Source organism: Cnephaeus nilssonii (assembly GCF_951640355.1).
Source record: "Cnephaeus nilssonii genome assembly, chromosome: 1".
Lineage (NCBI taxonomy): Eukaryota > Metazoa > Chordata > Mammalia > Chiroptera > Vespertilionidae > Cnephaeus > Cnephaeus nilssonii.
Window position 1 is genome coordinate 65,230,638 of NC_137072.1, and position 27,571 is coordinate 65,258,208.

At 42.2% G+C, this 27,571-nt stretch overlaps 1 protein-coding gene across 1 annotated transcript in view; it reads left to right on the forward strand.

The window, feature by feature from the left end:
- SCD5 (stearoyl-CoA desaturase 5) overlaps nucleotides 1-27,571 on the forward strand; it is a 143,096-nt gene that overhangs the window by 89,851 nt on the left and 25,674 nt on the right. Inside the window, exon 3 of the mRNA XM_079778129.1 lies at nucleotides 11,659-11,864. Coding sequence (XP_079634255.1) covers nucleotides 11,659-11,864 — 206 coding nt within the window. The remainder of the gene's footprint in view (nucleotides 1-11,658; nucleotides 11,865-27,571) is intronic.

The window sequence follows — 27,571 nt, forward strand, 5'->3', positions numbered from 1 at the left end:
CTACCCTTGCTTTTAAAAACGTTTTAAAAAGACAGACACACCTGATTATTTTCACCACCTATTGACTCTACTATAGCTTTTTGTGTATGTCTGCTGGTTCGTTCTCTTTGAATGTAAAGGTGCATAAGCCACTTGTGAGGACTATAAACGATGCATAAGAAATGGCCCTAGTGCCTGGCTGGCGTGGCTCAGTGGTTGGGTATTGACCTATGAGCCAAAAGGTCACTGATTCCAATAGGGGCACATGCCTGGGTTTTGGGCTTGGTCTCCAGTAGGGGGCGTGCGGGAGGCAGCTGATTGATGATTTTCTCTCATCATTGATGTTTCTATCTCTCTCTCCCTCTCCCTCCCACTCTGAAATCAATAAAAATTTATTTTTTAAAAAAATGGCCCTAGTCATGAGGAGCCATTACAACCTGATAGTACTGGTTACACTCAAGCATTATAAGGAGGGACCTTCATAAGACAGTGTGGAGTTAAATTGCTCAAAACTTTCATACCGGCTCTTGTGCTACAGAGATATGAACATGGGTATTAGGATAAAGCCTACAGGAAGAGTTTTTAGCTCTTGAAAGGTGAAAAGGATTTATTTGCATAGGCAGGGAAGAAGGAGGGGAGGGGAAGGGGAACACTTGAGCACAGGTCGGGAGAGAGGAATGATCATGACGTACTGTTTGGGTCCCTGCGCCGGAGTGAAATGGTCTGATTGAAGAAGGGTACTGATGGGGTGCAGTGTTGCAAATCCAGGTACCTGCACTACTCTCACTAGATGTCCCTCACACATCTCAAAATCAATGTGCCCAAAGCCAAAGTTGTGACTCTCCCTTGTCCCCCAAAACTACTTCTCGCCTTCCTTTCCCTACCAGAAATCTGGGTGTCATTCATGGTTTCTCCATTTCCACAATCATCCCTCATCCAATTTTTTAGCCTGTCTCTTCTACTGCTAAATTATATATATATATATATATATATATTTTTTTTTTTCTTGAACCTGTATTTTCTTTTTTAAAAACTTTATCTTTATTGTTGAAAGTATTACTGATGTCCTCTTTTGCCTCCATTGACCCCCTCCACCCTTGCACCTGCCCACCCCCTACAGGCCTACCACACTGTTGTCTGTGTTTAAGAGTTATGTATATATGCATGTAAGTTCTTTGGTTAATCTCTTCCCACTGCCCCCTTCCTTCTTAGATTTGTCAGTCTGTAAATTGTACCTTGAACCTACACGCTTCTCATCCATCCTCAAATCCAAGCCATGATCCTTTCTTGCCTAGATTACTGCAAAAGCCTCGTCAACTGGTCTTCCTCTTTCAACAATGGCCCCTGTCCATGCAGCCAGACAGAGCTTATTGAAAATCAAGCCACTAACAAGAAAAAAAAAAATTTCAGTGGCTTAGCGTTGCATTTGGAATGAAATCCAGCCTTGTTACTATGGCCTAGAGGGCTCTGCATGATCAGGCTTTCGCTTTCCAGTGTAGTTTCCACCCAAGTGGGTGTCCTTCCATTCAATTCTGACACTAACCAGCCAAGTGAGTGCCAGATCCCACAAGTTAAAGCCTCAGTCCTTGTTGTCCTTATATGACGGCCTTGCTTCAGATGCCAGTCAAAGGGGGGGCTCCCTGCCACCTGCACCTCTTACTGACTGGCTACAAATTCAAGGGTTCCCACGATTCCTTCAGGTTTAATAATTTGCTAGAACAACTCACAGAACTCAAGAAAGTTATTATTACAGTTTTATTAGAAAGAATACCAATCAGGACCAACACATAGGGTAGGGTGTGATAGGGTCCCTCATGCAGTTTCCTCCCTCTCTCTCTCCCTGTGGAGTCAGGGTTTGTCATCTTCCCTGAACATCAGTGTGTTCATCAGCCAGGAAGCTCCTCCAAGACTCAGTGTCCAGAGTTTCTACTGCACAGGTGTGATTGATTAAATCACTGGTCATGTGATTGAACACAGTCTCCATTCCCCTTCCCTTCCCAAAGTGCCAATTCTTTAATCATATGGTTGGTTTTTCTATCTAGGGGCCTCATCCTATCTAATAAAGAGGGAATATGCTAATTGACCATCATGCCCTCACAAAGATGGCGGCTCCCACAGCCAATAAGGAGGGAATATGCTAATTGACTGCCACGCCCTCAAAGATGGCAGTGCCCGGTCCCCTCAGCCCCACTGGGATGGCAGGCACATGGCACGACCGGGCCTGCCCCAAGGCGGGTCCGGCCACTCCACGTGCCTGCCTCCGGAGTCCCCCAGTCCCCTCAGCCTCCCAGCCACTGAGGGCCGGCCCGAGGTGCAGGCAAGCCTTGGATGTCAGTTGCCCAGCTGACACCTGGGGCACAGGCAAGCCTCAGATGTCAGCTTCCTAGCAGCCCAGGGCCGGCCCGAGGAGCAGTCAAGCCTCGGATGGCGGCTGCCCAGCCGCCCAGGGCCGCCTGAGGCTCAGGTAACCAGGCCAGCAGTAGAGATGTGATGGGGGCGTCGCCTTCCCCTGATCGCTGGGTCACCTCCCGCCTCTGAGGGCTCCCAGACTGTGAGAGGGAGCAGGCCAGGCTGAGGGACCTCCCTCCAGTGCATGAATTTTCATGCACTAGGCCTCTAGTTAGCATAATAAAGAGAGTCCTATCACTCAGGAAATTTCAATGTTTTCTGAAGATCTGTGCCAGGAACCACCAGGGACAAAGACCAGATGTGTTCTTTGTTATACAACTAGAGGCCCAGTGCACGGAATTCATGCACTCAGGGGTGGGGGGGCTTCCCTCAGCTTGGCCTGTGCCCTCTCACAGTCTGGGACCTCTCAGGGGATGTCTGCCTGCTGGCTTAGGCGGATATTCCTCTTGCATTCTGGAACCGCTTGCTCTTTACTGCCTGCCTGCTCACTGCTCCTTAGTGCTGCTGCAGAGGTGGGAGAGGCTCCCACCACTGCCACTGTGCTCACCAGCCGTAAGCCCAGCTTCTGGCTGAGCGGCGCTCCCCGTGTGGGAGTGCACTGACCACCAGGGGGCAGCTCCTGCATTGAGTGTCTGCCCTCTGGTGGTCAGTGCGCATCATAGCAACCGGTCATTCTGGTCGTTCTGCCGTAATGGTCGCTTAGGCTTTTGTTATATAGATACCTCGCAGACTTCATCTTGCACCACTCTTGCTCTAGAACATGCTGGACTTCTCTTAGCTCCTGGACTGTGTCAAGTCTATCGCTCTACCTGAGACAATCCCCTTCTTCCTCCCTCACTCCTACCTGGCTCTTCTTAACCTAAAGATTCCTGGTTGGAAATTCCTTCCTTGCTCAGTGTCTCCCTTGCTATTCCACATACTCTTTGGCTTTAGAGCGTTAATCCCAGTCTGGAATGATGTTGACTTCATTTACTTGATGTTTGTCTCCACGAAATATACATTCATTGAAGATGTAACCTTGATTGTCCTGTTCCTTCTTTATCTCTTAGCACATCTGAACAGTCAGTAAATATTTGTCAAGTTAAAGAATAAAGTGGGAAAGATAAGAATGACTAGCCCAGTTGAAGCTCTTTGCTAAGGAGTGTTTAGACTTGATGAGAAAAGTAATAACGAAGAAGTTTTCAGATAGTAAACAAGAGAATGATAGGTGTTTGGGGAGTATGTGCCTGGACAGTATGGTCTCAGTATACCAAACGTATTGCGGAGGGGGAAAGGACTAGAGGCAGGAGACTTTGCAAGGCTATTACAGGAATGCATGTCAACTGATAAAAGCCTGGACAAGGGTAGTGGAAATGGAGTGGAAAGGGAAAATTGGAGATTTTTAAAAATGCCCTTGACATTTTTCTTTTTAGTTTTTACTCTTTATTTGTAAATAGCTTCAAACTTACAAAACATTGCAAAAATACCATGAAGAACTCCTGTATACCTTCACTCAGATTTACTAATTGTTATCATATTGCTTCATTGTTCTCTTTCCCTCTCCATATGTGTGTATATACATTCTTCTATGTTTTTTTCCTGAATCATTTGAGTGTAAGTTATAAATATCATGTCTCTTCATCCCTAAATACTTCAATGTGTATTTCCTAATAAGAAAGACATTTCACATGAACACAATACACATACCAAATCAGAAAATTTAATGCTGATATTATACTATATCCAGGATCCTAGTCCAGGAACCAATTCAGAATCCTACATTATAATTCGTAGTGTCTCTTTAGTCTCCTTTCATCTGGAAGCGTTTACCAATCTTTCTTTGATTTTATGACATTGATATTTTTATAATGTAAAGACCAGTTATTTTGTAGAATGCTCCTCATTTTTTATTTGCTCACATTTCTTCATAACTACACAGATTGTGCGGTTTGGGCAGAAATGTTACCTCAAGGATCTTGTGTCCTGAGAAACAAACAAGAGGCCCATGACATCACTTGGTCATATTTTTGGTAGTATGAACTTTGATCACTTGTTTAAAGTGGTGTCTACCCGGTTTCTCAATGTAAGATGACTATTTTCCCTTTTGTAATTAGTGAATAACTTATGCTGAGATACTGTGAGCCTATGTAAATATTTTTTCTTCATCAACCTTTCACCCAGTATCTTAGCATACATTGGTGATTCTTGCTTGAATCAGTTATTGCCATGACACCTGCAGAATGATGATTTTCTAACTCCATAATTCCCTCTAGATTTGTTGGTTGGCATTTCACATATGTATGTATACATGTATACATTTACTATGGGCTCATAGATTCTTATTTGTTAAGTAGATTTTAGTCTGTAATTATTATTCATCTTAATGCCTCAAATTATTAGTCAAATGACCCTAGTTTGTTCAGTGGAAGGCAATACAATTGGACTCCTATGTCCTTTTTGACACATTGCTATAATTTTAAGAGCAATTACTTATTTTCTGGTACAACAAAATATATCAAATTCCTCTGGTGTTTTTCCTGCCCTAGTCCTGGCACCAGCCTGGCACCTTTTACTGGGGAATGGTATTTAAGAACCAAGATCTGGGATCAAGGTGTATCCATTACTATTGGGCTATCATTGTTTTCTAGGTTCTTTCTTCCCTGAAAATTTGACTCACTGAGTGAAGGAGATGTAGCTCAGGAGACTAGAACAATGGTCAATATCACTGACCAAAGAAACCTTTAAAACCCAAATTAGGAAGGCTCACAGAAGGTCGCCAACTTGTCTACCAAGAGGACTCCCAAGCCATTTTTAAAATGTGGTTTTTTTTAAAAGTATAAAAGTCTTATTCAAATACATTCTCATTATAAAAGACTTAATAAAAGAAAATATAAAAAAGAAAATATGAAACACTCCTTTCATTCTTTGCCATTTGTAAGTGTTGTCAGCAAATACTTTTTAAGCCACTAAAGTTGGCTTTTGAACACTTATCCAGCTTCTAAAACCTCCCAGGCCGAGGGCCACGTGAAGGCGAGGCTGCAGGTGGGGACTTGTTCCCCGCAGTTACAATTGGCCAGGTGGTGTAGACTGCTGCCAGGCCCTTTTTGGGGACTTTCTGGGTTCTCCTTACAGATTGTCAGTGTTATCTGGGGGGAAATCAGTGCTGACCCAGTATTGACAATGGGGAAAGCACCAAATGTTCTTCACTGTTTCAATAGTACAATGTTGGCATCGGAACTGGAGGAGGTTGTATTCAGACCTCAGAGACTGAGATAAAGTCACTTTCAAATGAGCCTTATGGTCCCTAGAGAGGAGAGGCAGCAACGTCTTTCCCTCTTTGACCCCCTTGATGGAATGACTATTATCCCAGATGTCGTTCACTCACAAGACACACATGTTCTACTCTAAAACCTGCCTGTTCAAGCTGATGTGTCTGTTGTTGGTGCTCCTAGTGTCTTTTTCACTATTCATTGGAAACAGGATGTATTATGAGTACAAATTATACTCTTTAAAAAATTGTCTTAATTGAATTTATTGGGGTTACATTGGCTAATCAAATTATATAGGTTTCAGATATACAATTCTATAACCCATCATCTGTATACTGTATTGTGTTCACCACCCAAAGTCAAGTCTCCATTGAATGGAGCAAGCTAAATACTGTTTACATTTAGCCTTTATCTTGCTAACTAGTGGAAATTAATTATGTGGGCTTTATTTATTTATTTTTTAAAATATATTTTTATTGATTTTAGGGAGGAAGTGAGTGGGAAAGAGAGATAGAAACATCAATGATGAGAGAGAATCATTGATCGGCTGCCTCTTGCACTCCCCCCACCAGGGACTGAGCCCACAACCTGGGCATGTGCCCTTGACCAGGATCGAACCCAGGATCCTTCAGCCTGCAAGCTGACGCTCTCTCCACTGAGCCAAACCGGGTAGGGCTATGTGAGTTTAAAAGACAGGTTTCCTCTATGGCCATTTAGAGGACTAGACTCACGGATTTCTTCTGAACATAGAAGTAAGTTGGGGAAAAGTACTGACTGAGACGGTGGCTTCATAATCTGCTTCAGTGGAGCTTTTGAGATTGATTACCTTTGCTCAAGCCCCAGATAATATGCAAAGGCTGTGCTTATGGAGAAAAACCACCACATGATCAATTTCAATTTCTACAGCCTCAGCAGGTTCCCTGTTTCGGGATATTATCTAGGATGGAGAGTGAAGTAATAAAGATACAAAACACAGGGCGGGTTTGAGCAAGGGCACTTTGCTTAAAGTCACACCGGTGCGGTGTGATTAGTTGATTAGTGTTAATGTTGGTGTACAGATGTATTACTGGATTACTAAATGAATCTTACTTTTTCATAGAGTTTTTCCTAATGTGGGGCTGATGGCAGAAGCTGGGTTGCTTTGATTCAGGAGTATGGAAACTTAAAAATAATTGTTTCCCCATTTTACAAAAGAAAATATTTTTAAAAATATATATTTTATTGACTTTTTACAGAGAGGAGGGGAGAGGGATAGAGAGTTAGAAACATCGATCAGTTGCCTCCTGCAAACCCCCAACTGGGGATGTGCCCGCAACCAAGGTACATGCCCTTGACTGGAATCGAACCCGGGACCCTTCAGTCCACAGGCTGACGCTCTATCCACTGAGCCAAACCAGTCAGGGCAAGAAAAACTTATTTTTATAAAAATTTAGAAAATACAGACAAACTAAAATAAAAAATTAAAAATCACCCACCGTCCCACTTTCTATAACCATTATAAACAAGGTTGACTTACAAACTTCCTTTATTTTTCCTATGCCCAAATATACATTTTTATTAAAAATGGTTCCATTCCATACCTACTATTTTGAAAACTACTTTTCACTTAAATTTTCCCTGTCAATAATACAATATCTTTTTTTGTAAATTCATTTTTAATACAAAACCAACAGATGCTCTTGTTAAAAATTTTATAGTATAAGATAAAATGTAAAAGTATTTCTCCTCATCTTCTATATCCCAGTCTCACTCCCTGAGGTAACCCTAAGACCTTTTTCTTAATATTTTTCTCCAGAAGTTTTCTATGTACACACACACACACACACACACACACACACACACACACGAATAGTATTGAATTAAAAAATGTATTTCAGGGTACTCAATCAAAATCTCTTAAGTGGAAATTCAGGGCTTTTCCATGTTTTCACGGCAGTGAGCATCTTTGTGTTTAAATCTTTGCACACACCCTGATTATTTCCTTAAGATAAAGAAAACAAATTGTTAGATTTTACATATGCACAATTTTAACACTTTTGATATGTGCAGCCCATTTGCCATTCACCTGGTTTGTGCCAATTTCACATTCTCATCAGTAAGCAACATTGAATTTTTAAAACTTTTAAATTTTTTATTTATTTTACTAGAGGCACGCTGCACGAATTCATGCACCAGTGGGGTCCCTTGGCCTGGCCTGCAGGATCAGGCTGAAACCAGCTCTTTGACATCCTCCGAGGGGTCCTGGATTGTGAGAGGGCGCAGGCCAGGCCAAGGGATACCACCAGTGCATGATTGGGGCCAGGGAGAGACACATGAGGTTGGCCAGCTGGGGAGAGACCATGGGAGGGCTCCACGGCATGTCTGGCTGGTCTCATTCAGTCCCCATTGGCTGGACCCCAGCAGCAAGCTAACCTACTGGTCAGAGCGTCTGCCCCCTGGTGGTCAGTGCACGTCATAGCGAGTGGTTGAGTGGCCTTAGCATATCATTAGCATATTATACTTTGATTGGTTGAACAGCCGACTGGTCTACTGGACACTTAGCATATTAGGCTTTTATTATATAGGATTTTTAAAAACTTTAAAAAGTATAGCACACACATAGAAAAGCATATAAATTATGAGTTAGAACTTCACTGTCCAATATGGTAGCCACTAGCCACATGTGGCTGGCTACTGAGCACTTTGAACTCTGGCTAGTCCAAATTGAGGTGTGCTAGAAGTATAAAAGACACACCCAATTTTGAAGAATTGGTACAGGAAAAAAAGTAAAATATCTCATTAATAACATGCTAATCATGTATTGGAATGTCATTTAAAATATGTTAAATAAAATATGTTATTAAAATTAATTTTATTTGTTTCTTTTCATTTTTTTAATGTTGCTACTAGAAAAAATTTAATTACATATATGGCTTGTATTATATTTCTCTTGGACAGCACAAAGTAGGACATGGTGTGGCTCCTCATGTAATAAAACCTACCACCTGAGCTGTGCACTCCTAATCTGCTCTCTTCTTCTTCCTCTTCCGCTCCCCGCCCTGCCTGTGCCTCAGTTATACTCAGGGGTCTTAGATCTAGGGTAGCTCCGTTCTCCACTCCAGTTCTTGGTCAGGAATGATCAGTAAACATGTGGTGAATGTCTACTTTTGAAGGTAATGGGGTTATGTAGTAAGACTGTGATCTACCAGAACCCACCGTTAAGTATAAACTCTTAAGTTGCAAATTGAACGATTTGTTGATTTGTTAGACTATGTAAGTCTTTAGGTTTCAGAAGTTGCTGCTGTCAAAATGTGCACACAGGGCATGCACAGACGGGATCCACATGCTTGAGTGTCAGCTCATTGATGCAAGTTCACCATCTCTCTGTACCCCCCTTTTTTTTTCCTTTTCTGTGAAGCGGGGATGATGGGGTAGCGCACATAGTTCCAGACAAGAGTAATTAGCACTATGCAAACACTGGGAGGAAGAGAGATGTCCAGGATATTGCCCTGGCGATGGCGGGGTGTTTCCTCTCACCCCCACCTCCTGAAGTTGGCTTAGCCATCTCTCCCTCCTCATCAGCCCCCAGCTTTCCCTTCTGCACATAGTGACTGTACCAAACACACGCTAGGTTTACACAGCTTTTCATCAAGCCCAAATGCTGCTCACAGACCGGCTCCCACTCCACGTCAGTCCAGGATAGAAGCAAAGTGCAGATGAGTTGGAAGGAAAGGCCCCTGAGTGAACGTATGAATTTTGTTCCCTTTCTGCCCTATTGTTGGCTGACATCTTGTTCTTTGAGTCCCTTTTTCACTGGAGTCAGCTTTAGTGTTAAAAACAAAACAATAACAAAGGATTTTTACCACACATCTTAAGAGTATTTTTGGCTCGATTGTGTGCTTGATTATTTGGGATGTGGCCAAACCTGGGCTTCGTTCCAACGTTACAGTCAGAGTGGCTTCTGTCGGGAAGGTATCCAGGTAGGAGGAATTAAAATAAATAAATATCTCTGTTCCAATTTGTCCTCATCATCATTCTTTTTTCGTCATATTATGCTTAATTTTGTGAGAATAATGTTTCTAGCACTTTGGAACTCATAACTTAAAGTTTTTAAAAAATTGCACTGTGATAGATTAAAGAATCAGCATAACCTTTTAATAAAAAAATGAGAGATTTTTGTCAAAGATACCCCCCTCCTTGCCATTGAATTTGGAGAATAAGGGTTATATCTCATTGAAAGGAACGTGAACGAAGGACTGTTTTGTTCCATTACTGCTGGCACTTAGTAGATGAACGTGAGTAAATGTCTTCTAAGCCCTAATTTTTCCATCTGAACTGGGGAGAGAGGGCTCCTCTTTCTTCCTATGTCCAGATGGGCACTGCAATAAAAGCAATAAACTAATGCAAAAGGAATAAATTATTCTGGGCTGCAGTGGTCTTGACTGACATTTGAAATTTCTTCCCAACTACACATTCTGAGATTATAAATAATAAATGCATTCACTCTTTCCTATACACTCTGTTTAAATATATGTAAAATCCAAAGACCTCTTTTTCTACCACAATAAACCAGGCTGTACATTTTTCCTTATACAAACTGCTAAGCACCCATTTTCTCTCTTTATATTTAAGCTGAGCATATACTTCTTAAGATCTTTCTACCTCTCCTTTGGGTAAAGTTTGCTATACCCATGGGTTAAGCAACCTTTAAAAGTTTTCAATGGCGCTGTAGGATGCACAAGGTTGAGTAGCCTTTTAGTAGCACTAGGTGAGCCAGAGAAACCAAAAACTCAACGAACCCCATTTTGATTAAAATAATTGTTAGAACTTTTAGAATAAAATAGTTTCCTTTCTTCTCATCAGCAGAATGAAACCAATGTCTGTGAAATAGCAGATTCTTAATGAAAACATGACTAAGTTCTGATACTATGGTATCAAACATTATTGCCTTAATTTTTATATTTTTCACAAAAGAGCTTATATACTATATAAAGTTTTTTTAAAATTATTTTCAGGTTAATTTTCCTATTAAAAGCATCACTTTCAACCGAATTTGCCTTCTCAAAGTTTTAAAAACGTTATCGGATAACAACAAAACTGAGCACACATTAGAGGTCTATAGACTTCACTGGCCCATGGCTATAGATAAGGTGTCATTACCAATACTCCCCTAAATGCCTTTGGTTTTGCCCCTGATAGCTCACACAGGACCTTCAGCCCCCTGGCACTATCCCATGTCTCCCATCACAAGAGGGTCAACAGAGTGTGTCCCCATGTGTGCCTGAGCCTCACCCTGAGAGTTTGGCAGAATCTGCTGGACTCTGATGTTTCTCCTTCCATGGGCAGCAGAGTCTCTCTTGGTATCCAGCCCGCCCCTTGGGCACTGCTGCTTCTTCACTTGGTGGTTATGGCCAAATACACCAGATTCCTCAAGAAAGTCACCTCCCCTGCCTTTCTGTGACACTGTTAGAGCAGTCCGTAAGCAATGTTATTTGTGCCTTGGTATTTTTCAGCGATTTGGTGAAGCAGCTCTTTGAGTTTTTACTTGCTGGCTTCCTGCTCTCCTTTAAGTTGGACATCAAGGCCATTAAAGAATGGGTGTGAGGGCAGAGCGAGGGCAGAGAGTTCTGGGCCAAGAACCAACCCCTTTTCATACTCAACCTCCGACAACCAAGACTTCATCCTGAGACTTCATCCTATCTCTCTGTTCTTCATGAATGATCTCTCAGGAGACTTCAATAGCCTGCTCCAGAACTTTCTTTCAGGTTTCCCCACTAGTTCACCCAATAAGTCTGAGCCTCCTGCAGTGGGCACACCCCAAACACAAGCTAAGATCCCTCTTAGAGTGAGTGAGGATTTACTCTTGTTTTTAATGGGAGCCACCCCAGAAAAACCCCAGGGATTGAACTTGAGGCTGAGGACAGGAGCAAGTGGAAGTCAGTGGTGCGGATGGTGAGGAGGGGGGCAGGGGGAGGTTGGGATGCTTTCGAGAAAGTGCCAGGGTGCATTGTGTCTTTACTTAGGGTCTGCATTCTCTCTGCAGAACGACATCTTCGAGTGGTCCAGGGACCATCGAGTCCACCACAAGTACTCGGAGACTGACGCTGACCCCCACAACGCCCGCCGGGGCTTCTTCTTCTCCCACATCGGGTGGCTGTTTGTTCGGAAGCATCGAGATGTCATCGAGAAGGGGAGAAACCTGGATGTCACTGACCTGCTGGCTGATCCTGTGGTCCGGTTCCAGAGAAAGTAAGTGAATGGACACCACAGGGCTGTCCCTCGGGGGACGGGACCCAGAGACAGGGTACAATGGACGCAATTATATCCTCCAGTAGTTGTCCTCATGGCACCTTCTCTGATGATTCGATTCAGTCTTCTTGTTAGGATTTCTCTGTTTAGTTGTTTTCCTTTTGCTCATTAAGGTTTCCCTGCTCACACATTTGTTTTTAATTTAAATTTAATTTGAAATGGATTTCCCTTAAGCCCAGTGTCGCTTCCTTCAGGCCAATCTGCTTGGCTCACTTCATGGACTGTTTCTGTAGTTCCCCGCTCCCCCATTCACGTTTCCCTGAGGTGGCAGGGAGGGTGGAAGACACTGTGCGTTAGTGATACGCCTGACTCCAGCAGGACCAGACTCGCCCTGGGTATCCTGCTCTGTTCTCCTAGAATGCTCCTGTAGTGAAGTCTCCCCTCCCCTCCCTTCTAGAAATGTTACACCACCGGTTCCTGTGCATAGGAAATGTGACTGTGAAATAGAGAGCCTCCCAGTGCTGTGTGCGCTAATGGGGTCAGCGGGGCGTCATCCGTCATTTGCAAGGTGAATGTACTTTCAGCAAGAGCATGGAGAAAGGTTGCCTATAATGGTGCTGGCAAGGAGAGAGCAACCATTACCCACTTTTAAAGTGGGAAGCTGGCACGGAATGTATCCATGTTGATCTGGGGCTGCAGAGCTGGCCATGAGAGCATTTATAAAGGAGGCTGTTGCCCCAAAGCATTGGAATTATGTCTTATATTCAAAGCTGAGCATATTGTCCCAAAGAAGGACAGTTTATGGCTCACCCTCTCGTTAGCACCCCGAGATAATATAGTGAACAAGTGGCTACTAGAGACCATTCCACTGACAAGCAAGAGTTATTTGAAGGCTTATCTGAATAGACTCTCCTAAAGACGGGACTAGCAGCTGTGCCTTTGTTGGCACAGATCATTGCATGAAATGAAGTGTGGCTTAGAATTATGCTCGGCTTCCCCTCAGCCGCTGCTGCCTCATTGAAGGGGGCAGTAGAGCACAGTGAGAAAATGTCAGACCATGGAGACAGACTACCCAGGGTCAACTCTGCGGCTCCCCCTCATACTGGCCAAAGAACTGACCAATCTCAGGCTCGGTTTTGGCTAGAAGATGGCAGTAACACTAGTACCCATGTCCTACAATGTTTACGAGGACAAATGAGAAAAAAAAAATGTACGGGCAATGCCTGGCATGTAGGAAGAGCTTAGATCAGTGACTATTACACAGGCAGTTAGTTGCTGCTCCAGAGGATTCCATATGCTTCCATCCCCTGCTTTGATTGTACCACAGGGTCTTCTCTCTGCTCCTCTATTCAGTTCATTCAAGCGGACACACCCAGTGTCAATAGCCAAAACTTTCCTAGCAGAAAAGAGCAAGATGTTTTTAATTAACAATGAAATGATTTTTGATTTTTATTTTCACCATGAGAAAAATCTGAAAAATTCGGAAACATAGAAAGAAAATAATCCATAGTTCTAACACATAAACATAGTCATTCTGAATATTCTGTAGTATATCTTTCTATATTGTATGTATCTATTTAGTGTGTTTCACATGATGGCAGTCACACGGCATAGGTAATGTATGTCTCCCCTTTAACTTCAGGTTATATTGTGGGCACATTGTCAGTAGCTGCATGTGTTCACCAGTTTATTTAGTGTCATAGTTTACTTAACCATCACTCTTTGACTGGACATGATATCATTTCCAATTTTGTGATATAAACGATGTTGCTATACAATTAGTAATGCTTTGGGACAACCAGGCCTTAGATTAATTTGAAGAGCTCAGAAGAGAAGGTAAAGGATCTTCTATTTTATTAATGATAACTGAGCTAAGTATAATAGTCTGTGTTTCTCTGACCATAAAAATGGAAGATTTCTTTTCATTTTTCCCCTGAAAAAAAAAAGTGGTACTGTAATCTTATTCATTAAGTGTGTACTCAGGGTACATATGTCCAAATGCAGGCAGAAGAACAAAGACTATTTCAGCATGTTCCATGAATAGTTATCTCAGAACATCTTTCATCACTAGTCCAGTGACCAAGGGGGTGGTAGCTATCAGAAACCATCCCCTTATTTCATCATTTCATATACTGTGTCATTGAGTTCCTACTGGAAATTGGTGCTGAGGATACAACTTTAAATAAGGTAGTCCAGAGCACCATGGGAACACAGAGAAGAGTCTCCTAGCCCACACTGCCGGCTGGGGAGAGGGAGGGAAGGCCTATGGGGTGGACTAGCTTCTAAGCCAAGACCTGACAGATAAGAAGAAATTAGATGAGGATGGGGGAAAGGATATTTAATATGTCTGTTATTTCATAGCACTGTATAGCACCATTGCACCTTAGAGCTAGGAGGTACCTTACAAATCACTTTTCCTATAGGGAAGCTAGTCAACAAAATATTGATAGAAAGCTGGGGATATAATCTCCATCTCTCTGAGCTGCTGTAACAAAGATAACATAAACTAGGTGGCTTAGAAGACTGAACATTTAATTCTCACATTTAGTTCTGGAGGCTGGTGAGTCCAAGATGAAGGTATCGTTAGATTCTGTGTCTGGTGAGAGCTCTCTTCCTGGCTCATAGGCAATTGTCTTCTCACTGTGTCTTCCCCTGAGGAGCTCTCTGGGGTCTCTTTGTGTGGGGTTTTCCCCCTGTTCCCTGGGGTCTCTTTTTTAAGGACACAAATCCCATTTATGATGCCTCCACCTTCTTGATCTAATCACCTCTCAACAGCCCCACTTCTTAATGCCCATTGCATTGGGGATTACGTTTCGGTATATGAATTCTGAGGGGACACAAACATTCAATCTGTATCAAGATTATTCGCTCAGTGGTCTTTTCATTCTGTCTCGCTGTTTGAAGGGCCATGCCAGTTCTCTGAAGTGAGGGTGAGAACTCATGTCCTTTGGTAATTATCCAGCCTAGAGAACACAGAGATCCGAAATGCGAAATAAGGCTGAGAATTACTGAACTAAAGGAAAATAGCTTTCAAGATGCACAGAGAAAGTGCAACGGTGTGGGTATTTTCATGTTTGTGAAGCCAGCTTTACTGGTCCTGCCAGTCAGGCCACGAAGAGGAGACAGATTCCTCAAGGAATGAGTCCTTGTGCTTAGTGTGTGAATTGGAGGTTGGATCCCATTGTCAGTGGCACTGCCACAGCAGGTCTCAGTCTTTGCTACCCTAGGCTGAGCTCAGGGCTTCCTAAGTAACAGAGAAAGGTGCCCTGCATGTTTGGGGCCCGTCCTGGGTCATTTCAGTGGCACACCTTATGGAGTTCCCACCTGCTCCCACTCTGAGGGCAAGTCTCTGTTCCAATATTGGTAGCCAGGGTTTGAAACTGATTCCAGTCCCTTCCCAGATGCAGTGTTTGTACAAACAGATCCAGATAAATGCCACTTAGTTTCCTCAAGTAGGTAGATGTGCAAATGACAGAGACCAAGGATTTAGAGACTCTTCCTTCATTCAGTACACTAGCACCAATATTGCAGTTGATTGATAAACTTGTGCTTAGCCATCCAACTCACCAAAGAAAAGCTTGCCAGGAACCAGGCTTGATCAACTTTTCATTATGCAGTCTCATAAAGAGAGAAGGTTGTAGTGGCGTTAAGGATGAGAGGAAAACAACACAGTTCAAGCTATAGTTCCAGACTTTTCCTCTAAAACAGTGGTTCTCAACCTTTCTAATGCCGTGACCCTTTAATATAGTTCCTCATGTTGTGGTGACCCCCAGCCATAAAATTATTTTCGTTGCTACTTCATAACTGTAATTTTGCTACTGTTATGAATCATAATGTAAATATCTGTGTTTTCCGATGGTCTTAGGCTCTACAGCAGCGGTTCTCAGCCGCTTAGGGTCGCCTAAGACCATCGGAAAACACAGATATTTACATTATGATTCATAACAGTAGCAAAATTACAGTTATGAAGTAGCAACGAAAATAATTTTATGGTTGGGGGTCACCACAACATGAGGAACTGTATTAAGGGGTCGCGGCATTAGAAAGGTTGAGAACCACTGCTCTAAAAGGTCATTTTTACCAAGGTTCTTATAACAAGTAGTTAACCGGATTACTTCAAGTTTTGCTCTACTGTCACGTTGTGAATGATGAAAAGACAGGGATTAGGAGGCAAGAGGGAGAGAGCCTGGCAACTGGGACCCCTGCCCTAGGTCCTGTGCCTTCAAGGGCCACACTTCTCACAGGGTGAGGAGATCACAGGCCTGGAGCCTCCTTCCACTTCTAGACAATGCCTTGGGTTCCCAGGACCCTGGAACTCCTTGCTCAAATGTCCTTGCACTCAGTACCAGAGCCTACCCCAACCTCTCCCAGGCTTTTTTCCTCCTGGTGGAAAGCATGGGTACCCGAGGCCTGAAGAGTGGCCAAGGAGCAGTGTTAGCCTGGGGATGAGCTTAGAAGCGTGAGCTCGGATGTCCACACAAAGTGGACAGAACCAGAGACAGGAAGAGAAGGGGAGCCACCGGCTAGGCGTCCACATCTTGACTCTTGGCCTGGGCCCTGCCAATGTTGGGGGTGAGCCTAGAAGGAAGCTACTCCAACGGCTGGCAGTGGGTCTATCCATTAGGAATTTTGTTGGCTCAAATAAGATGGACTTGTATTTCTCTCCAATATTGTGGCGATCCAGGGTGGAGCAGTAGCACGAGGTCAGGAGAGAACAGTATTCTTTTGTCTTTCTGCTCCACCATCCTTAGCCTGTGGCTTTCGTTCCTTCATTTTATTGTTCAAGGTTAATGCTCCAAACAGAGGAAGGTGGGGGTGGGGGTGAGGGTGAGGTGACACCACACAGTTAAGTCAGTCACCTCTAAGGAGCTTTCCCAGAAGACACCTGGCCTATCCACTTACCCCTGGTTGACTTTATCTGCACTCAAGGGAAACTGGGAAGTGTAGTCTCTTGATAAGTTGCACTCTTGAGTAAAATCCTGGTTTTATTTGTATGGAAGGAAGGGTGAATCAACATGGGTTCAGCAATTAGCAGTCTCTGCCATAGTTCTTTAATTGTTCTGCCTTTAGCAAAATGATTGGCCGTTACATGTTTCTCAGTCTAGAGCACTTTTGTGAAGCAAGTGAGTAGCCTCTCTGCCTCCCTTAGTAAGTAGAAACTGGAATCTCAAATCCTCTTCTGAGATGACAGAATGAGGATAAGATTCAGATTGTGTTTCTCCTAATGCTTTGCTTACCCCATTGATTCCCGTCTTAGATTTTTAAAAAAATTCCTTTAGAAGTAGCATGCAGACACTCCCATAAGTCATTAAAGAGGGTGCTAGTCTAGTGCAGACACATGAAAACAAGGTCCTTGACTCATCACTGTGGTGATGGGATAAACGAAGACAAAAATGGATGGAATTATTCAGAAGAGTAAAACGCTTCTGTTTTGGTGTCCTGGGAAGAGATGAAAATGAATAAATCTTGCCACTCCAGAAAGGCACTTGAATGGCTGGAATCTTTTTGAGGCCTGTTTCATTGTTTCATCTCAATTTGTCCCCTCATCTGTTATTATTAGTTTTTTTTGTTTGTTTGTTTGTTTGTTTTTTTAGAATGAACATGGCATCTCTCAGTGTTTTCTTCCTTTTTATGACTTAACTAGAGGCCCAGTGCACAAAATTTACGCAGGGGGGCGGGGTAGGGTCCCCTCAGCCCAGCCTGCACTCTCTCCAATCTGGGACCCCTTGGGGGATGTCCGACTGCCGGTTTAGGCCCGATCCCGGGGATCGGGCCTAAACTGGCAGTCAGACATCCCTCTCACAATCCTGGACCACTGGCTCTAACTGCTCACCTGCCTGCCTGCCTGCCTGCCTGGTTGCCCCTAACTGCCACCCCCCCGGCCTGGTTACCCCCAACTGCCCCCCCTGTCGGCATGGTTGCCCCATGCAGCCTGTTGCTCAGTCGTTTGGTTGCCCTACGCAGCCTGTTGCTCAGTCGTTTGGTCGCCCCTCACTAACCCCCCTGCTGGCCTAGTCTCCCCATGCAGCCTGCTGCTCAGTCACTTGGTCTCCCCTCACTAATACCCCTGCCGGCCAGGTTGCCCCACGCAGCCTGATGGGTTGTCTGTTCGGTTGCAACAGTCGCTTAGCCTTTTATATAGATAGATGTCATTCCTATCTGTTTGAGACCTGGATGTATTTCTCTGTTGGTGACCATCATATAGCCAGGGCTGAGCAGTCAAATCAGTCTACAATTGACTCATCTTCATTTCTCTGCACACTACCCCCAGCCTTGTCTTCCCACTTGGGAGATCCCATAGGGAGTGGGATGAGTCACTGGTGATTTACAACCAGCCTGACTCCATCTCCCTTGACCCAACCCCTTTCATCAGGCTTCCATGTTGGGCTCTTGGGGGTTTCTGTGTTTTGAGTCCATTTTCCTTGGGGCCCTACCAGATGAGTTGCTAAGTTAATGGAACAATTTATGTCTAAATATTGGTGACCTTGAATGGGTGAGCCTATTATAGCATTGGCGAGCTGGGTGTATTTTGCAGAAAACTCATAGAAACCATCACTAAAGGAGATGCCCTGGATGATGAGATATTCAACCATCTAAACATGTGGGTGAGATTTGGGGACAGACATGGAGGCAGGGCCTTTTAAGCACAATGACTCTCTGTGACTCCCTTGCTCATTAGTTAATCCTTGTTCTAACCAGTGCCTATTTCACTTGGGTCCTTGACGGCCCTCCAACAGCAAAACCAAACTGGCCCCAAAGTGAGTATCACTCAGCCATGATGTAAGAGAGCCCAGCTCTCTGGTATCCTCTCTGCCTACTCACACCTGAGTGATGGAAGCCATGCGGCACACGGCCTTTCTCAGGGGATTCAGCTTCCTTCTCTTCTCTGCAGGTATCACTTTTCATTCACCACCTGTGTTTTGAGCACTCACTAGATACCAGGCATTGTTCTAGGTGCTGGAGATCGGACAGTGTGTAAGAGAACCAGATTCTGGAGGTACTGGAGCTCCTCCATTTGGGTTTGAGGGTGTCAGGAGGAAGCCCGCCCGCCACCCCCCCCCCCCCCATGCATCTGCCCCCTGCCTTTGCTGTGCCCCATTTCATCTCTCCTGTTACTCAGTCCCTGTCTCATGAACCTGTTTTTGGTTCACTCCCTCTTGTCTATTTGCCTCCTTCTGTCCCCACAGTCTTTGTGTCTTCACCTTCCAGAGGGCTTTGTTCCTCCCTTTGTGCCCTTCTCGGTGCATGGAGACATTTTCCATCATCTGTCACATGTGTTCTCAATGCCAGCATGTTCTTCCTCTCGCCCAGCTTTATTAGAGAACAATAAGACATTTAGTTTATTTCTGAGGCAGACTCTCTTTTTTTGGCGGGGAGAAGAGGACTTTTTGTCTTCTGGTATTCTCCCCTCACTTCATTGTCTGGCTCTGATGGACTCTTTTCATATGTTCCTTGTTCCTTGTGTATGTAAATATTCCCTCTCCTTGAATTTTCTCTTCCATTTTTGAGGGACACTCTACATTTGGCTAACAGCTTGAGCCCTGGAATCTTTTCTCCCACTCTGCCCTCACCTCAAACTGTTGCACCTCATCCTGACTCTATAAAAATTTTGAAAATGAAATATGTTTTTCTTTGATTAATGTCCCCTGCATCGAGCTGTTGTTGTCAGAGATTAAAATTGTGAATCTCTTAAATTCCAAGGACATGATAAAAACTAAAGCGGTGTGAACTATGTTTCATCAGATTCCTTTTGTTAAAAGTCAATGGAAGATGGAAGAGGTAAAACATCCTTTAACTTCTCTTATTAACCTTTGGCCTTTCTAAACAGACTCTGACTGCTGCAGCCAAACAGCTGAATTATACTCTGGAATATAGGACAGAGGTGATTCCACATTGAGGTTGCAGCACCATGGAACAAATTTCCCCATTTTAGTGGTTAAAAATCTGGGCAGGGGAGAAACCGTTGTGGCACAAAATTCAACAGCTTGTTTTGACTTTTTAAAATTTTCCAAGTCAAAATGTCATTGGTTTGCCTATGTAAGAGATACTTTTCCTAGGAGGATTGAGGGAAAATTTGCCTTTGTCTCTGTGTATGTGTATGTGTAAAATATACCAACTGCATTAGCAGTCATTTTTCTTTCCCCACATTGACCATCTGTTTCGATGTGCGAAATTCCCCTGGCAGGATGAGGAGACAGTTTCTCAAATGTCTGGAACCTGAATATTTCACTCACTAGCATATTAGACATGTTAATCAGCAGGTGTCAATGAATTCTGGACCAGCTGTCTGTAAAGTGCTGCCCTAGATTCACTGTTGATGGCAATAAAGACATCTTCATGCATCTTTCGATGCACTTCAGTAGCCAATTATAGCTTCCATTTATTAACTGCTTACTATGTACTTACATTATGTCTTGACACATGTTATCTCTGATCCTTATAATAACTCTGTCATGTAGATGGTGGTACCAAGGATTTTGAACTTGAATCTAAATATTCCTGCTCCTCATGACCTCAATTAACCATGTCAAAAAAGAATAGCATATGTTTGCACTAAATTATTCTTTCTGTAGTAAAATATTACATTATTACCCAAAGCTGAGATAAAATCTTAGCTGGTTTTAATGTAAAATTTAAACATATTGGAGTTTATAAAATACATTTTGGTACAAGTAGGTATCATTATCACTAATATTTAGATATTATCAATTCCTGGCTATCTTTGTATACCATGTAGAGCTCCTAATCTTTTCTGGGAATAAACAGTCCTTCAAGTCATGTACATGGCCCTGACTCCAAGGCTTCAGCTAGTAGAGAGAGCATCAGCAACCCTTATAAGAGGCTTCTGTTTAATCCTTATTTATTCTCTAAAAAGTTAGATCTATTTTCCTTGGTTTTTGCATCAGAGAAAAGGGCCACCTTTTGCCTTTTTATTGTCTCTTCTTTACCATATAGTAGGGCAAAAAAGCAGAGAAAGCTTTTCATAACAGAAAATTTATTTTTTAGGTATTATTTCTTTCAATAATTACCTTGTAAAATTTCTCTTGAAATCTGTACATTATCTTTAAAAAATATCTAAACAGAACATAAGAATAAAATTCTGTTTTCAGTACAAAATGTTATAAGGTCATTACAGAAATTTTAGAAAATACAAATAAGCTTTATAAAGGATAAAATAAAATAATTTGCAATTCTTCCACTTAGTAAAAAAGCAGTTAAAATTTTGCTGTATATACTTCTAAGGTTTTTTTTTTTAATGAATCATGCTATGCTTTCTTTCATTAATTTTAAAAATTTTTATTGACTTGAGAGAGAGAAAGGGGGAAGAGAGAGAAAAACATAGATTTGTTGTTCCACTCACCCATGGTTGCCCTCCCCTTCCCCTACATGTGCCCTGACTGAGGATCAAACCCACAATCCTGGTGCATTGGGACGATGCTCCAACCAATTGAGCTACCTGGCCAGGGCACTATGCTTTCTTTTTTACAAAAAAAAAAAAATTCATACTCTATATACTATTTTAAAGTGATTAAAGTAAGAAAATATTTATTTAATATATACCTCTATATTTCATTTCTAGCCTATTTTGTGTGTATGCGAGAATCCTAATTTCCATTTGCTATGGAAGAATTTCCTTTAAAAATTTCTTGTAGCACAGATTTATTGGCAATAAATTCTCAGCTTTGTTTGTCTAAAGGTTTTTGTTTACCTTCATTTTTGAAAGGTATTTTTACTGGACATAAAATTCTGGGTTGGCAGGGTTTTTTCTTTCAGTAGTATAAGAAGTCAATTCCTTGACTTATGCCTTGTATAGTTTCTAATAAGTGTTCTGTGATTCTTATCTTTATTCCTCTGCATGTGATGTTTCTTTTTTTTCTCACTGCCTTCAAGATTTTCTTCTTAAGTAACAACTGACACCACAGAAATACAAAGAATTGTAAGAAATATACCAACAAATTGGAAATCTGGAAGAAATGGATAGATTCCTAGAAATATATAATCTTCCAAAACTAAATCAGGAAGAATCAGTGAATGTGATTAGATCACTACTAGTGAAATTGAAGCTTTGGTTGGGGTGGTGGCTGAAGGGATTGAGCAAAAAATAAAAAACTTATGGACAGGACAACAGTGTGGTGATCGCAGGTAGGAGGAGGTGGTGGAAGAGGGTATATGGGGGATAAATGGTGATGGAAATATAAATAAAAAATAAAATGTAAAAAAAAAAGATTTTCTTCTTTATCTTTGGTTTCAGCAGTTTGACTTTGATGTGTCTAGGTGTGTTTGTTTTTCTGTTGGGTGGAGTAACTCCACTTGAGATTTTTTGGGCTTCTTGGGTCTGTGACTTGTTGGCTCTTTCATTAATTTTTGAAAATTCTTGGTCATTAGCTTTTCAAATTATTTTTGGTCTTGCTTTCGCACTCTTCTTCTTCTGGGACTTTAATGACAGATATACCATTTGATATTATTCCACAGTTCTTAGAAATGCTATTCTGTTTCATTCACTCCATTTTCTCTCTACATTTCAGTTTGAATAATTCCTATTGATATGTCTTCAAGTTCACAAATTCTTTTCCTAACTATGTCTGGTTTGTCAATGAGCAAATCAAAGGGATTTTTCATCTCTGATAGTATTTTTTTATGTACAGCATTTGCATTTAACACTTTTATACTTTTAAAAATATATTTTATTGATTTTTTACAGAGAGCAAGGGAAAGGGATAGAGAGTTAGAAACATTGATGAGAGAGAAACATCGATCAGCTACCTCTTGCACACCTCCCACTGGGGATGTGCCTACAACCAAGGTACATGCCCTTGACCGGAATCAAACCTGGGACCTTTCAGTCTGCAGGCTGACGCTCTATCCACTGAGCAAAACCAGTTAGGGCCACTTTTATACTTTTTATCTCTCTCCTGGCATCTCCCATTTGTTCATGCATATTGTCCACCTTTCCCACTAGATCCATTTAACATATCAATTGTAGTTATTTTAAAGTCCCTGTTAGTTGCAACATCTGAGTCATCTTTGAGTCTGGTTCTATTAATTACTTCATCTTTTGATAATGTTTTTTCCCTTATAATTTGTTGGACATGTCTAGAAGAACCGGGAGACTAAGGTAAAAATGATTAATGCTTGAGAATGGGCATACCTATTCTTTCAGATCATTAGCATGTGTGTGGATGGCAGAAGGTGGAGGTTGAGTTGGTGAATCAGGAGTGAGCTGGGTTTGGGTATTGTTGTTGCTATGGTTACTTTTAGTGCACCACAGACTTCAGTGGATGGCTGCTGTTATTGTGTGCTTAAGTCTGAGGTACTAGAGGGGATTTCTAAGTATTAATGCTTTACCCTCAGCTTTCAGCTGTCCTTGTACACCTTTACCACAGAATACATCTCTCTCTCTCCTCTTGCCCTTATCCCAAGGTGGTCGGGAATGGAGGTGGGCGCTTCTATTACTTGTTTCTCTGTACGTGGCTTGTTGTGGAGGTTTGTCGGCTTCTTTGTTGTCCTGATCCTGTATCAGTCTTAGCAAGCCCTATGTGCCTGAACTTCGGGGGGAAGGCTTTCTAAGCATTTTTGGCTCCCCAGCAGTAGGAGACCTCTGCTTTGGAATAGTGCAAGATCCTGGACACAAGCCAGGGACCAGAATGCTTTGCTTCCACCTCTCTTTCAGCAGCGATGGTTCTTTGACTAAGTCTGGAGGTGCAAGAGTTCCCTATCTCTCCCGCAGAGACAAGTAGGTTTTCACCTCTATTCTTCTCCAGGAAGCAATGGACTTTCTTCTGCTCCTAGAGGCCAAAGAGTTTTCTGCCCTCCCCCAGCAGCTTAAGACTTTTACTTTTCAAGGGAAGACTCTAGGGAAGAGGGCAAGCCTTTCTGCTTGCCTCCCAGCTCGTCACCTCCTGCATGTCTATGCAGTGTAGGGAAGCTCTCTCTAGTCTCCTACTTTGCCTTTGACCTTCCTTGTAAAAACCCAGTGGAGGTCTGTAGAAAAGAGGTGGCGGTGCACGCACACTCCCTTGTCTAGGGCTCTAAGTCATTCCATACTGACACATTAGCCAACACTTGGCTTTTAAAGATTCGTTAAATTTTTTGCTGATTTCTTCTTATCTACTTCTATGGCAGCCACCTCTTTCTCTTGTGCTCTGCCAAAAGTTCGTGGATGGGCTTATGACCACTCTTTGGAAATCAGTTTACTTAGTTGTCTTGTGACCTCAACTCTCTGATGGCTCAAGAAAAGTTATTATTTGATACTAGAGGCCCAGCGCACGAATTTGTGCACCCGTGGGGTCCCTCGGCCTGGCCTGTGGGATCGGTCCAAAACCGGCTCTCTGACATCCCCTGAGGGGTCCTGGATTGTGAGAGGGTGCAGGCCAGGCTGAGGGACCCCACCAGTGCATGATCAGGGCCAGGGTGTCCAGCCCATCTCACTCAGTCCCGATTGGCTGGACACCAGCAGCAAGCTAACCTACCGGTCGGAGTGTCTGCCCCCTGATGGTCAGGGCACGTCATAGCGAGTGGTTGAGTGGCCTTAGCATACCTTTAGCATATTACGCTTTGATTGGTTGAACGGATGACCGGATGACTGGACACTTAGCATATTAGGCTTTTATTATATAGGATATTACCCAGCTTTTTCTCATTGTTCAGATGGGAACAACATTCTCTTATGACTTTTTACAACCTGAGTAGAAGCAGAACTATTCATCGTATTTTATATTCTGCTGTTTTCACCTAACAGAATATTGTGAAATCTTTAAAGTTTTAATGCTTGCTTAATATTTCATTCTGAGGATGTATCCTAATTATTTCTAATGAACATGGAAGGATTTTTACCCTTTTAAAAAATCATTATAGTAATGCTGTGATGAACAACTTTGTGCAAAAGTCTTTGATCACAGCTATTGTATTTTCCTTTGGCTAAAGTGAGTATTGCTGAGTCAAATAATATGTAAAACTCTCAGCTTTTAATACTTATCCTCATAATGAATTTGCAGATCTTTGATTACCAGGGAAGCTCAACATGTGTTCAGATGTTTTGGGCATTTGCCTTTTTCTTTTCACTTAAAAATACTTTTATTCTTAAATTGTGAAATATTTCATATATACAAAAGAGTGTGAATAATATATACATGCAGTTGGGAAAAAAGTAATAAAACAACTATCCATATATGCCCATTACCCACCAGAAGAGATAGAATATTACCAGTGACTTAAAGGATTTTTGGGGGGAGGTAGGGAGGCGGGTCACACAGGTTTTTATCTGTTTTTATTTTTTAAATTTATTTTTATTGTTGACACTATTACAGATGTCCCCATTTCCTCTTCCTTTCCCCATCTCCACGCAGCTCCTGCCCCCCTCTTCCCTTTGGCCATCAACACACTGTTGTCTGTGTCAATGGGTTATGCAAATATGTTCTTTGGCATATCCCTTCACCCTTTTTCACCCAGTACTCACCACCTCCGTCCCCTCTGACAGCTGTCAGTCTGTTCTGTGTATCATGCCTCTGGTTCTATTTTGTTCATCAGTTTATTTTGATTCCACATATAAGTGAGATCATATGGTGTTTGTCTTTCTCTTGCTGGCTTGATAATCCATACTCAGAAAACTATAGGACATTGAAGAAAGAAATTGAGGAGGATGCCCTAGCTGCTTTGGCTCGTGGTTAGAACGTCAGCCCATGGGGTCGTACTTTGGTTGCAGACTCGATCCCTAGCCCTGGTCAGGGCACTTGCAGCAGGCAACCAATAGATATGTCTCTCTCACATCGATGTTTCTCTCTCTCTGTCTCTCTTCCTCCTTTCCTCTCTCTCTAAAAACCAATGGAAAGAAAATATTCTCAGATGAGGATTAACAAAACAAAACAAAAACAGAAATTAAGGAAGATACAAATAAGTAGAAGCATATACCGTGTTTCTGTATTGGAAGAATTAACATCATTAAAATGTTCATGCTACCCAAAGCAATCTATAGATTCATTGCAATTCCTATTAAAATACCAATGGCATATTTCACAGATCTAGAACAAATATTCCAAAAATTTATATGGAAACAAACAAAAAAAGACCTTGAATAGACTCAGCAATCTTGAGAAAGAAGAATAAAGTTAGAGGGATCATGATACCTGATATCAAACTATACTACAAAGTCATCAAAACAGCCTGGTACTGGCATAAGAACAATCAAATAGATCAATGGAATAGAAATCAGCCCGTGTCTTTATGGTCAATTAATATTTGACAAAGGAGGCAAGAGCATAGAATGGAGTCAAGACAGTCTCTTCAATAAATGGTGTTGGAAAAATTGGACAGATACATGCAAAAAAAATGAAGCTAGACCACCAACTTACACCATTTGCCTTTTAAAGGAGACATACAATTATTGTCTGTACAACTCTAAATTTACCATTGGACAAGGACAAAGATACTATCTCTTCATTTTCCTCTTCCTTTTATGTTAAAGAGAAAGATCTGACAAAGTGAGATGACAAAGCCCACTTCCCTACCTGGAATCCTCCTGCCACTCATAGAACAACAGGAAGGTAGAACAGTCACGAGTCTGATGTGTAAACAGGCAGACTAAGACATGGGGCATGTTACCTATTTGTTGTTCTTACTCTCCCCAGTGCTCTGAGCTGGGATATATTACTTCATAGGTAATAATGGTCATTTTAGTGCTGCTTTGCTTCTCCAGCTTCTACTCTAGCTATTCTCTAGCTTTATCCAACTACTACTAAGCTAGAAAGAGAGTAATACAGGATTTGTTCAAACAGGAGACATCTGAAGCCACAAGTATATATATTTAAAGTAAGAAGTAGACTAATAGACTAGAAACAGATCCATTACTTACTACCCAACATGTAGTTCTTCTCATGAAATGGTTTGTGAGGCTAATGTCCTTGTGGCAGCTTTAGTATGAAAATGTTGAATGAGGCTGAGTCCCTTTTTAAAATGGAAAGACGGTGATTCATACATATTTGTGAAATTCAAGTACAGATTCTCGCTTACTGATGCAGACTGCTGATGGCAGAGTGTGACGGAGACCCCTTGTCAATTGACAGCTGAAGTGAAAATATTGTCTTCAGTAATGAATTTGTTGATAGCTGTTCCATTATCCAAAATGAATATTTAAATCAGTCACGGGCAGGCTGTCATAGCAGTGCTACCAGGGAGCTTTTATTTGACATAATTTATTCAAACTCCTCAGTCCCCACCTCACCATGTTATATCCTATTGAATGTATCATAGAAGGATTAAGGTGAGAGATAAGAGGTTTGTATTGGCACAATTTACACAGCAGTGCTGGGGAAGTTAAACCCTTGCTGGACCAACCCGGGTAGAATTCTCAGCCATTTTCTCTATTCTTTATTGGATAGAATGTCCAGAGATAAGGAAGGACCCACAACCCCAAGTCTGCACTGCAGGATGCTTTGTGAATTGCAGTAAGGATGCATATTGAAAAGTAACCCTTCCTGGGGCGCACTGTTGGGCTTTGTTAGGTACTCTCTGGAACCACTCTGCAAAGTGCTTCTTGATGCCCCATGCCCCTTCTATGTCTCGGGGGGTATTTTGTATTTTGAAGGTTAGAAGAGAGACACAATAGTGGGACTTGATATATAGCACAACATAGAGGCATTATATATATATTTTACAGTAGGCCCCCCCCCCCCCCCCCGCCATCCGTGGTTTCACTTTCTGTGGTTTTAGTT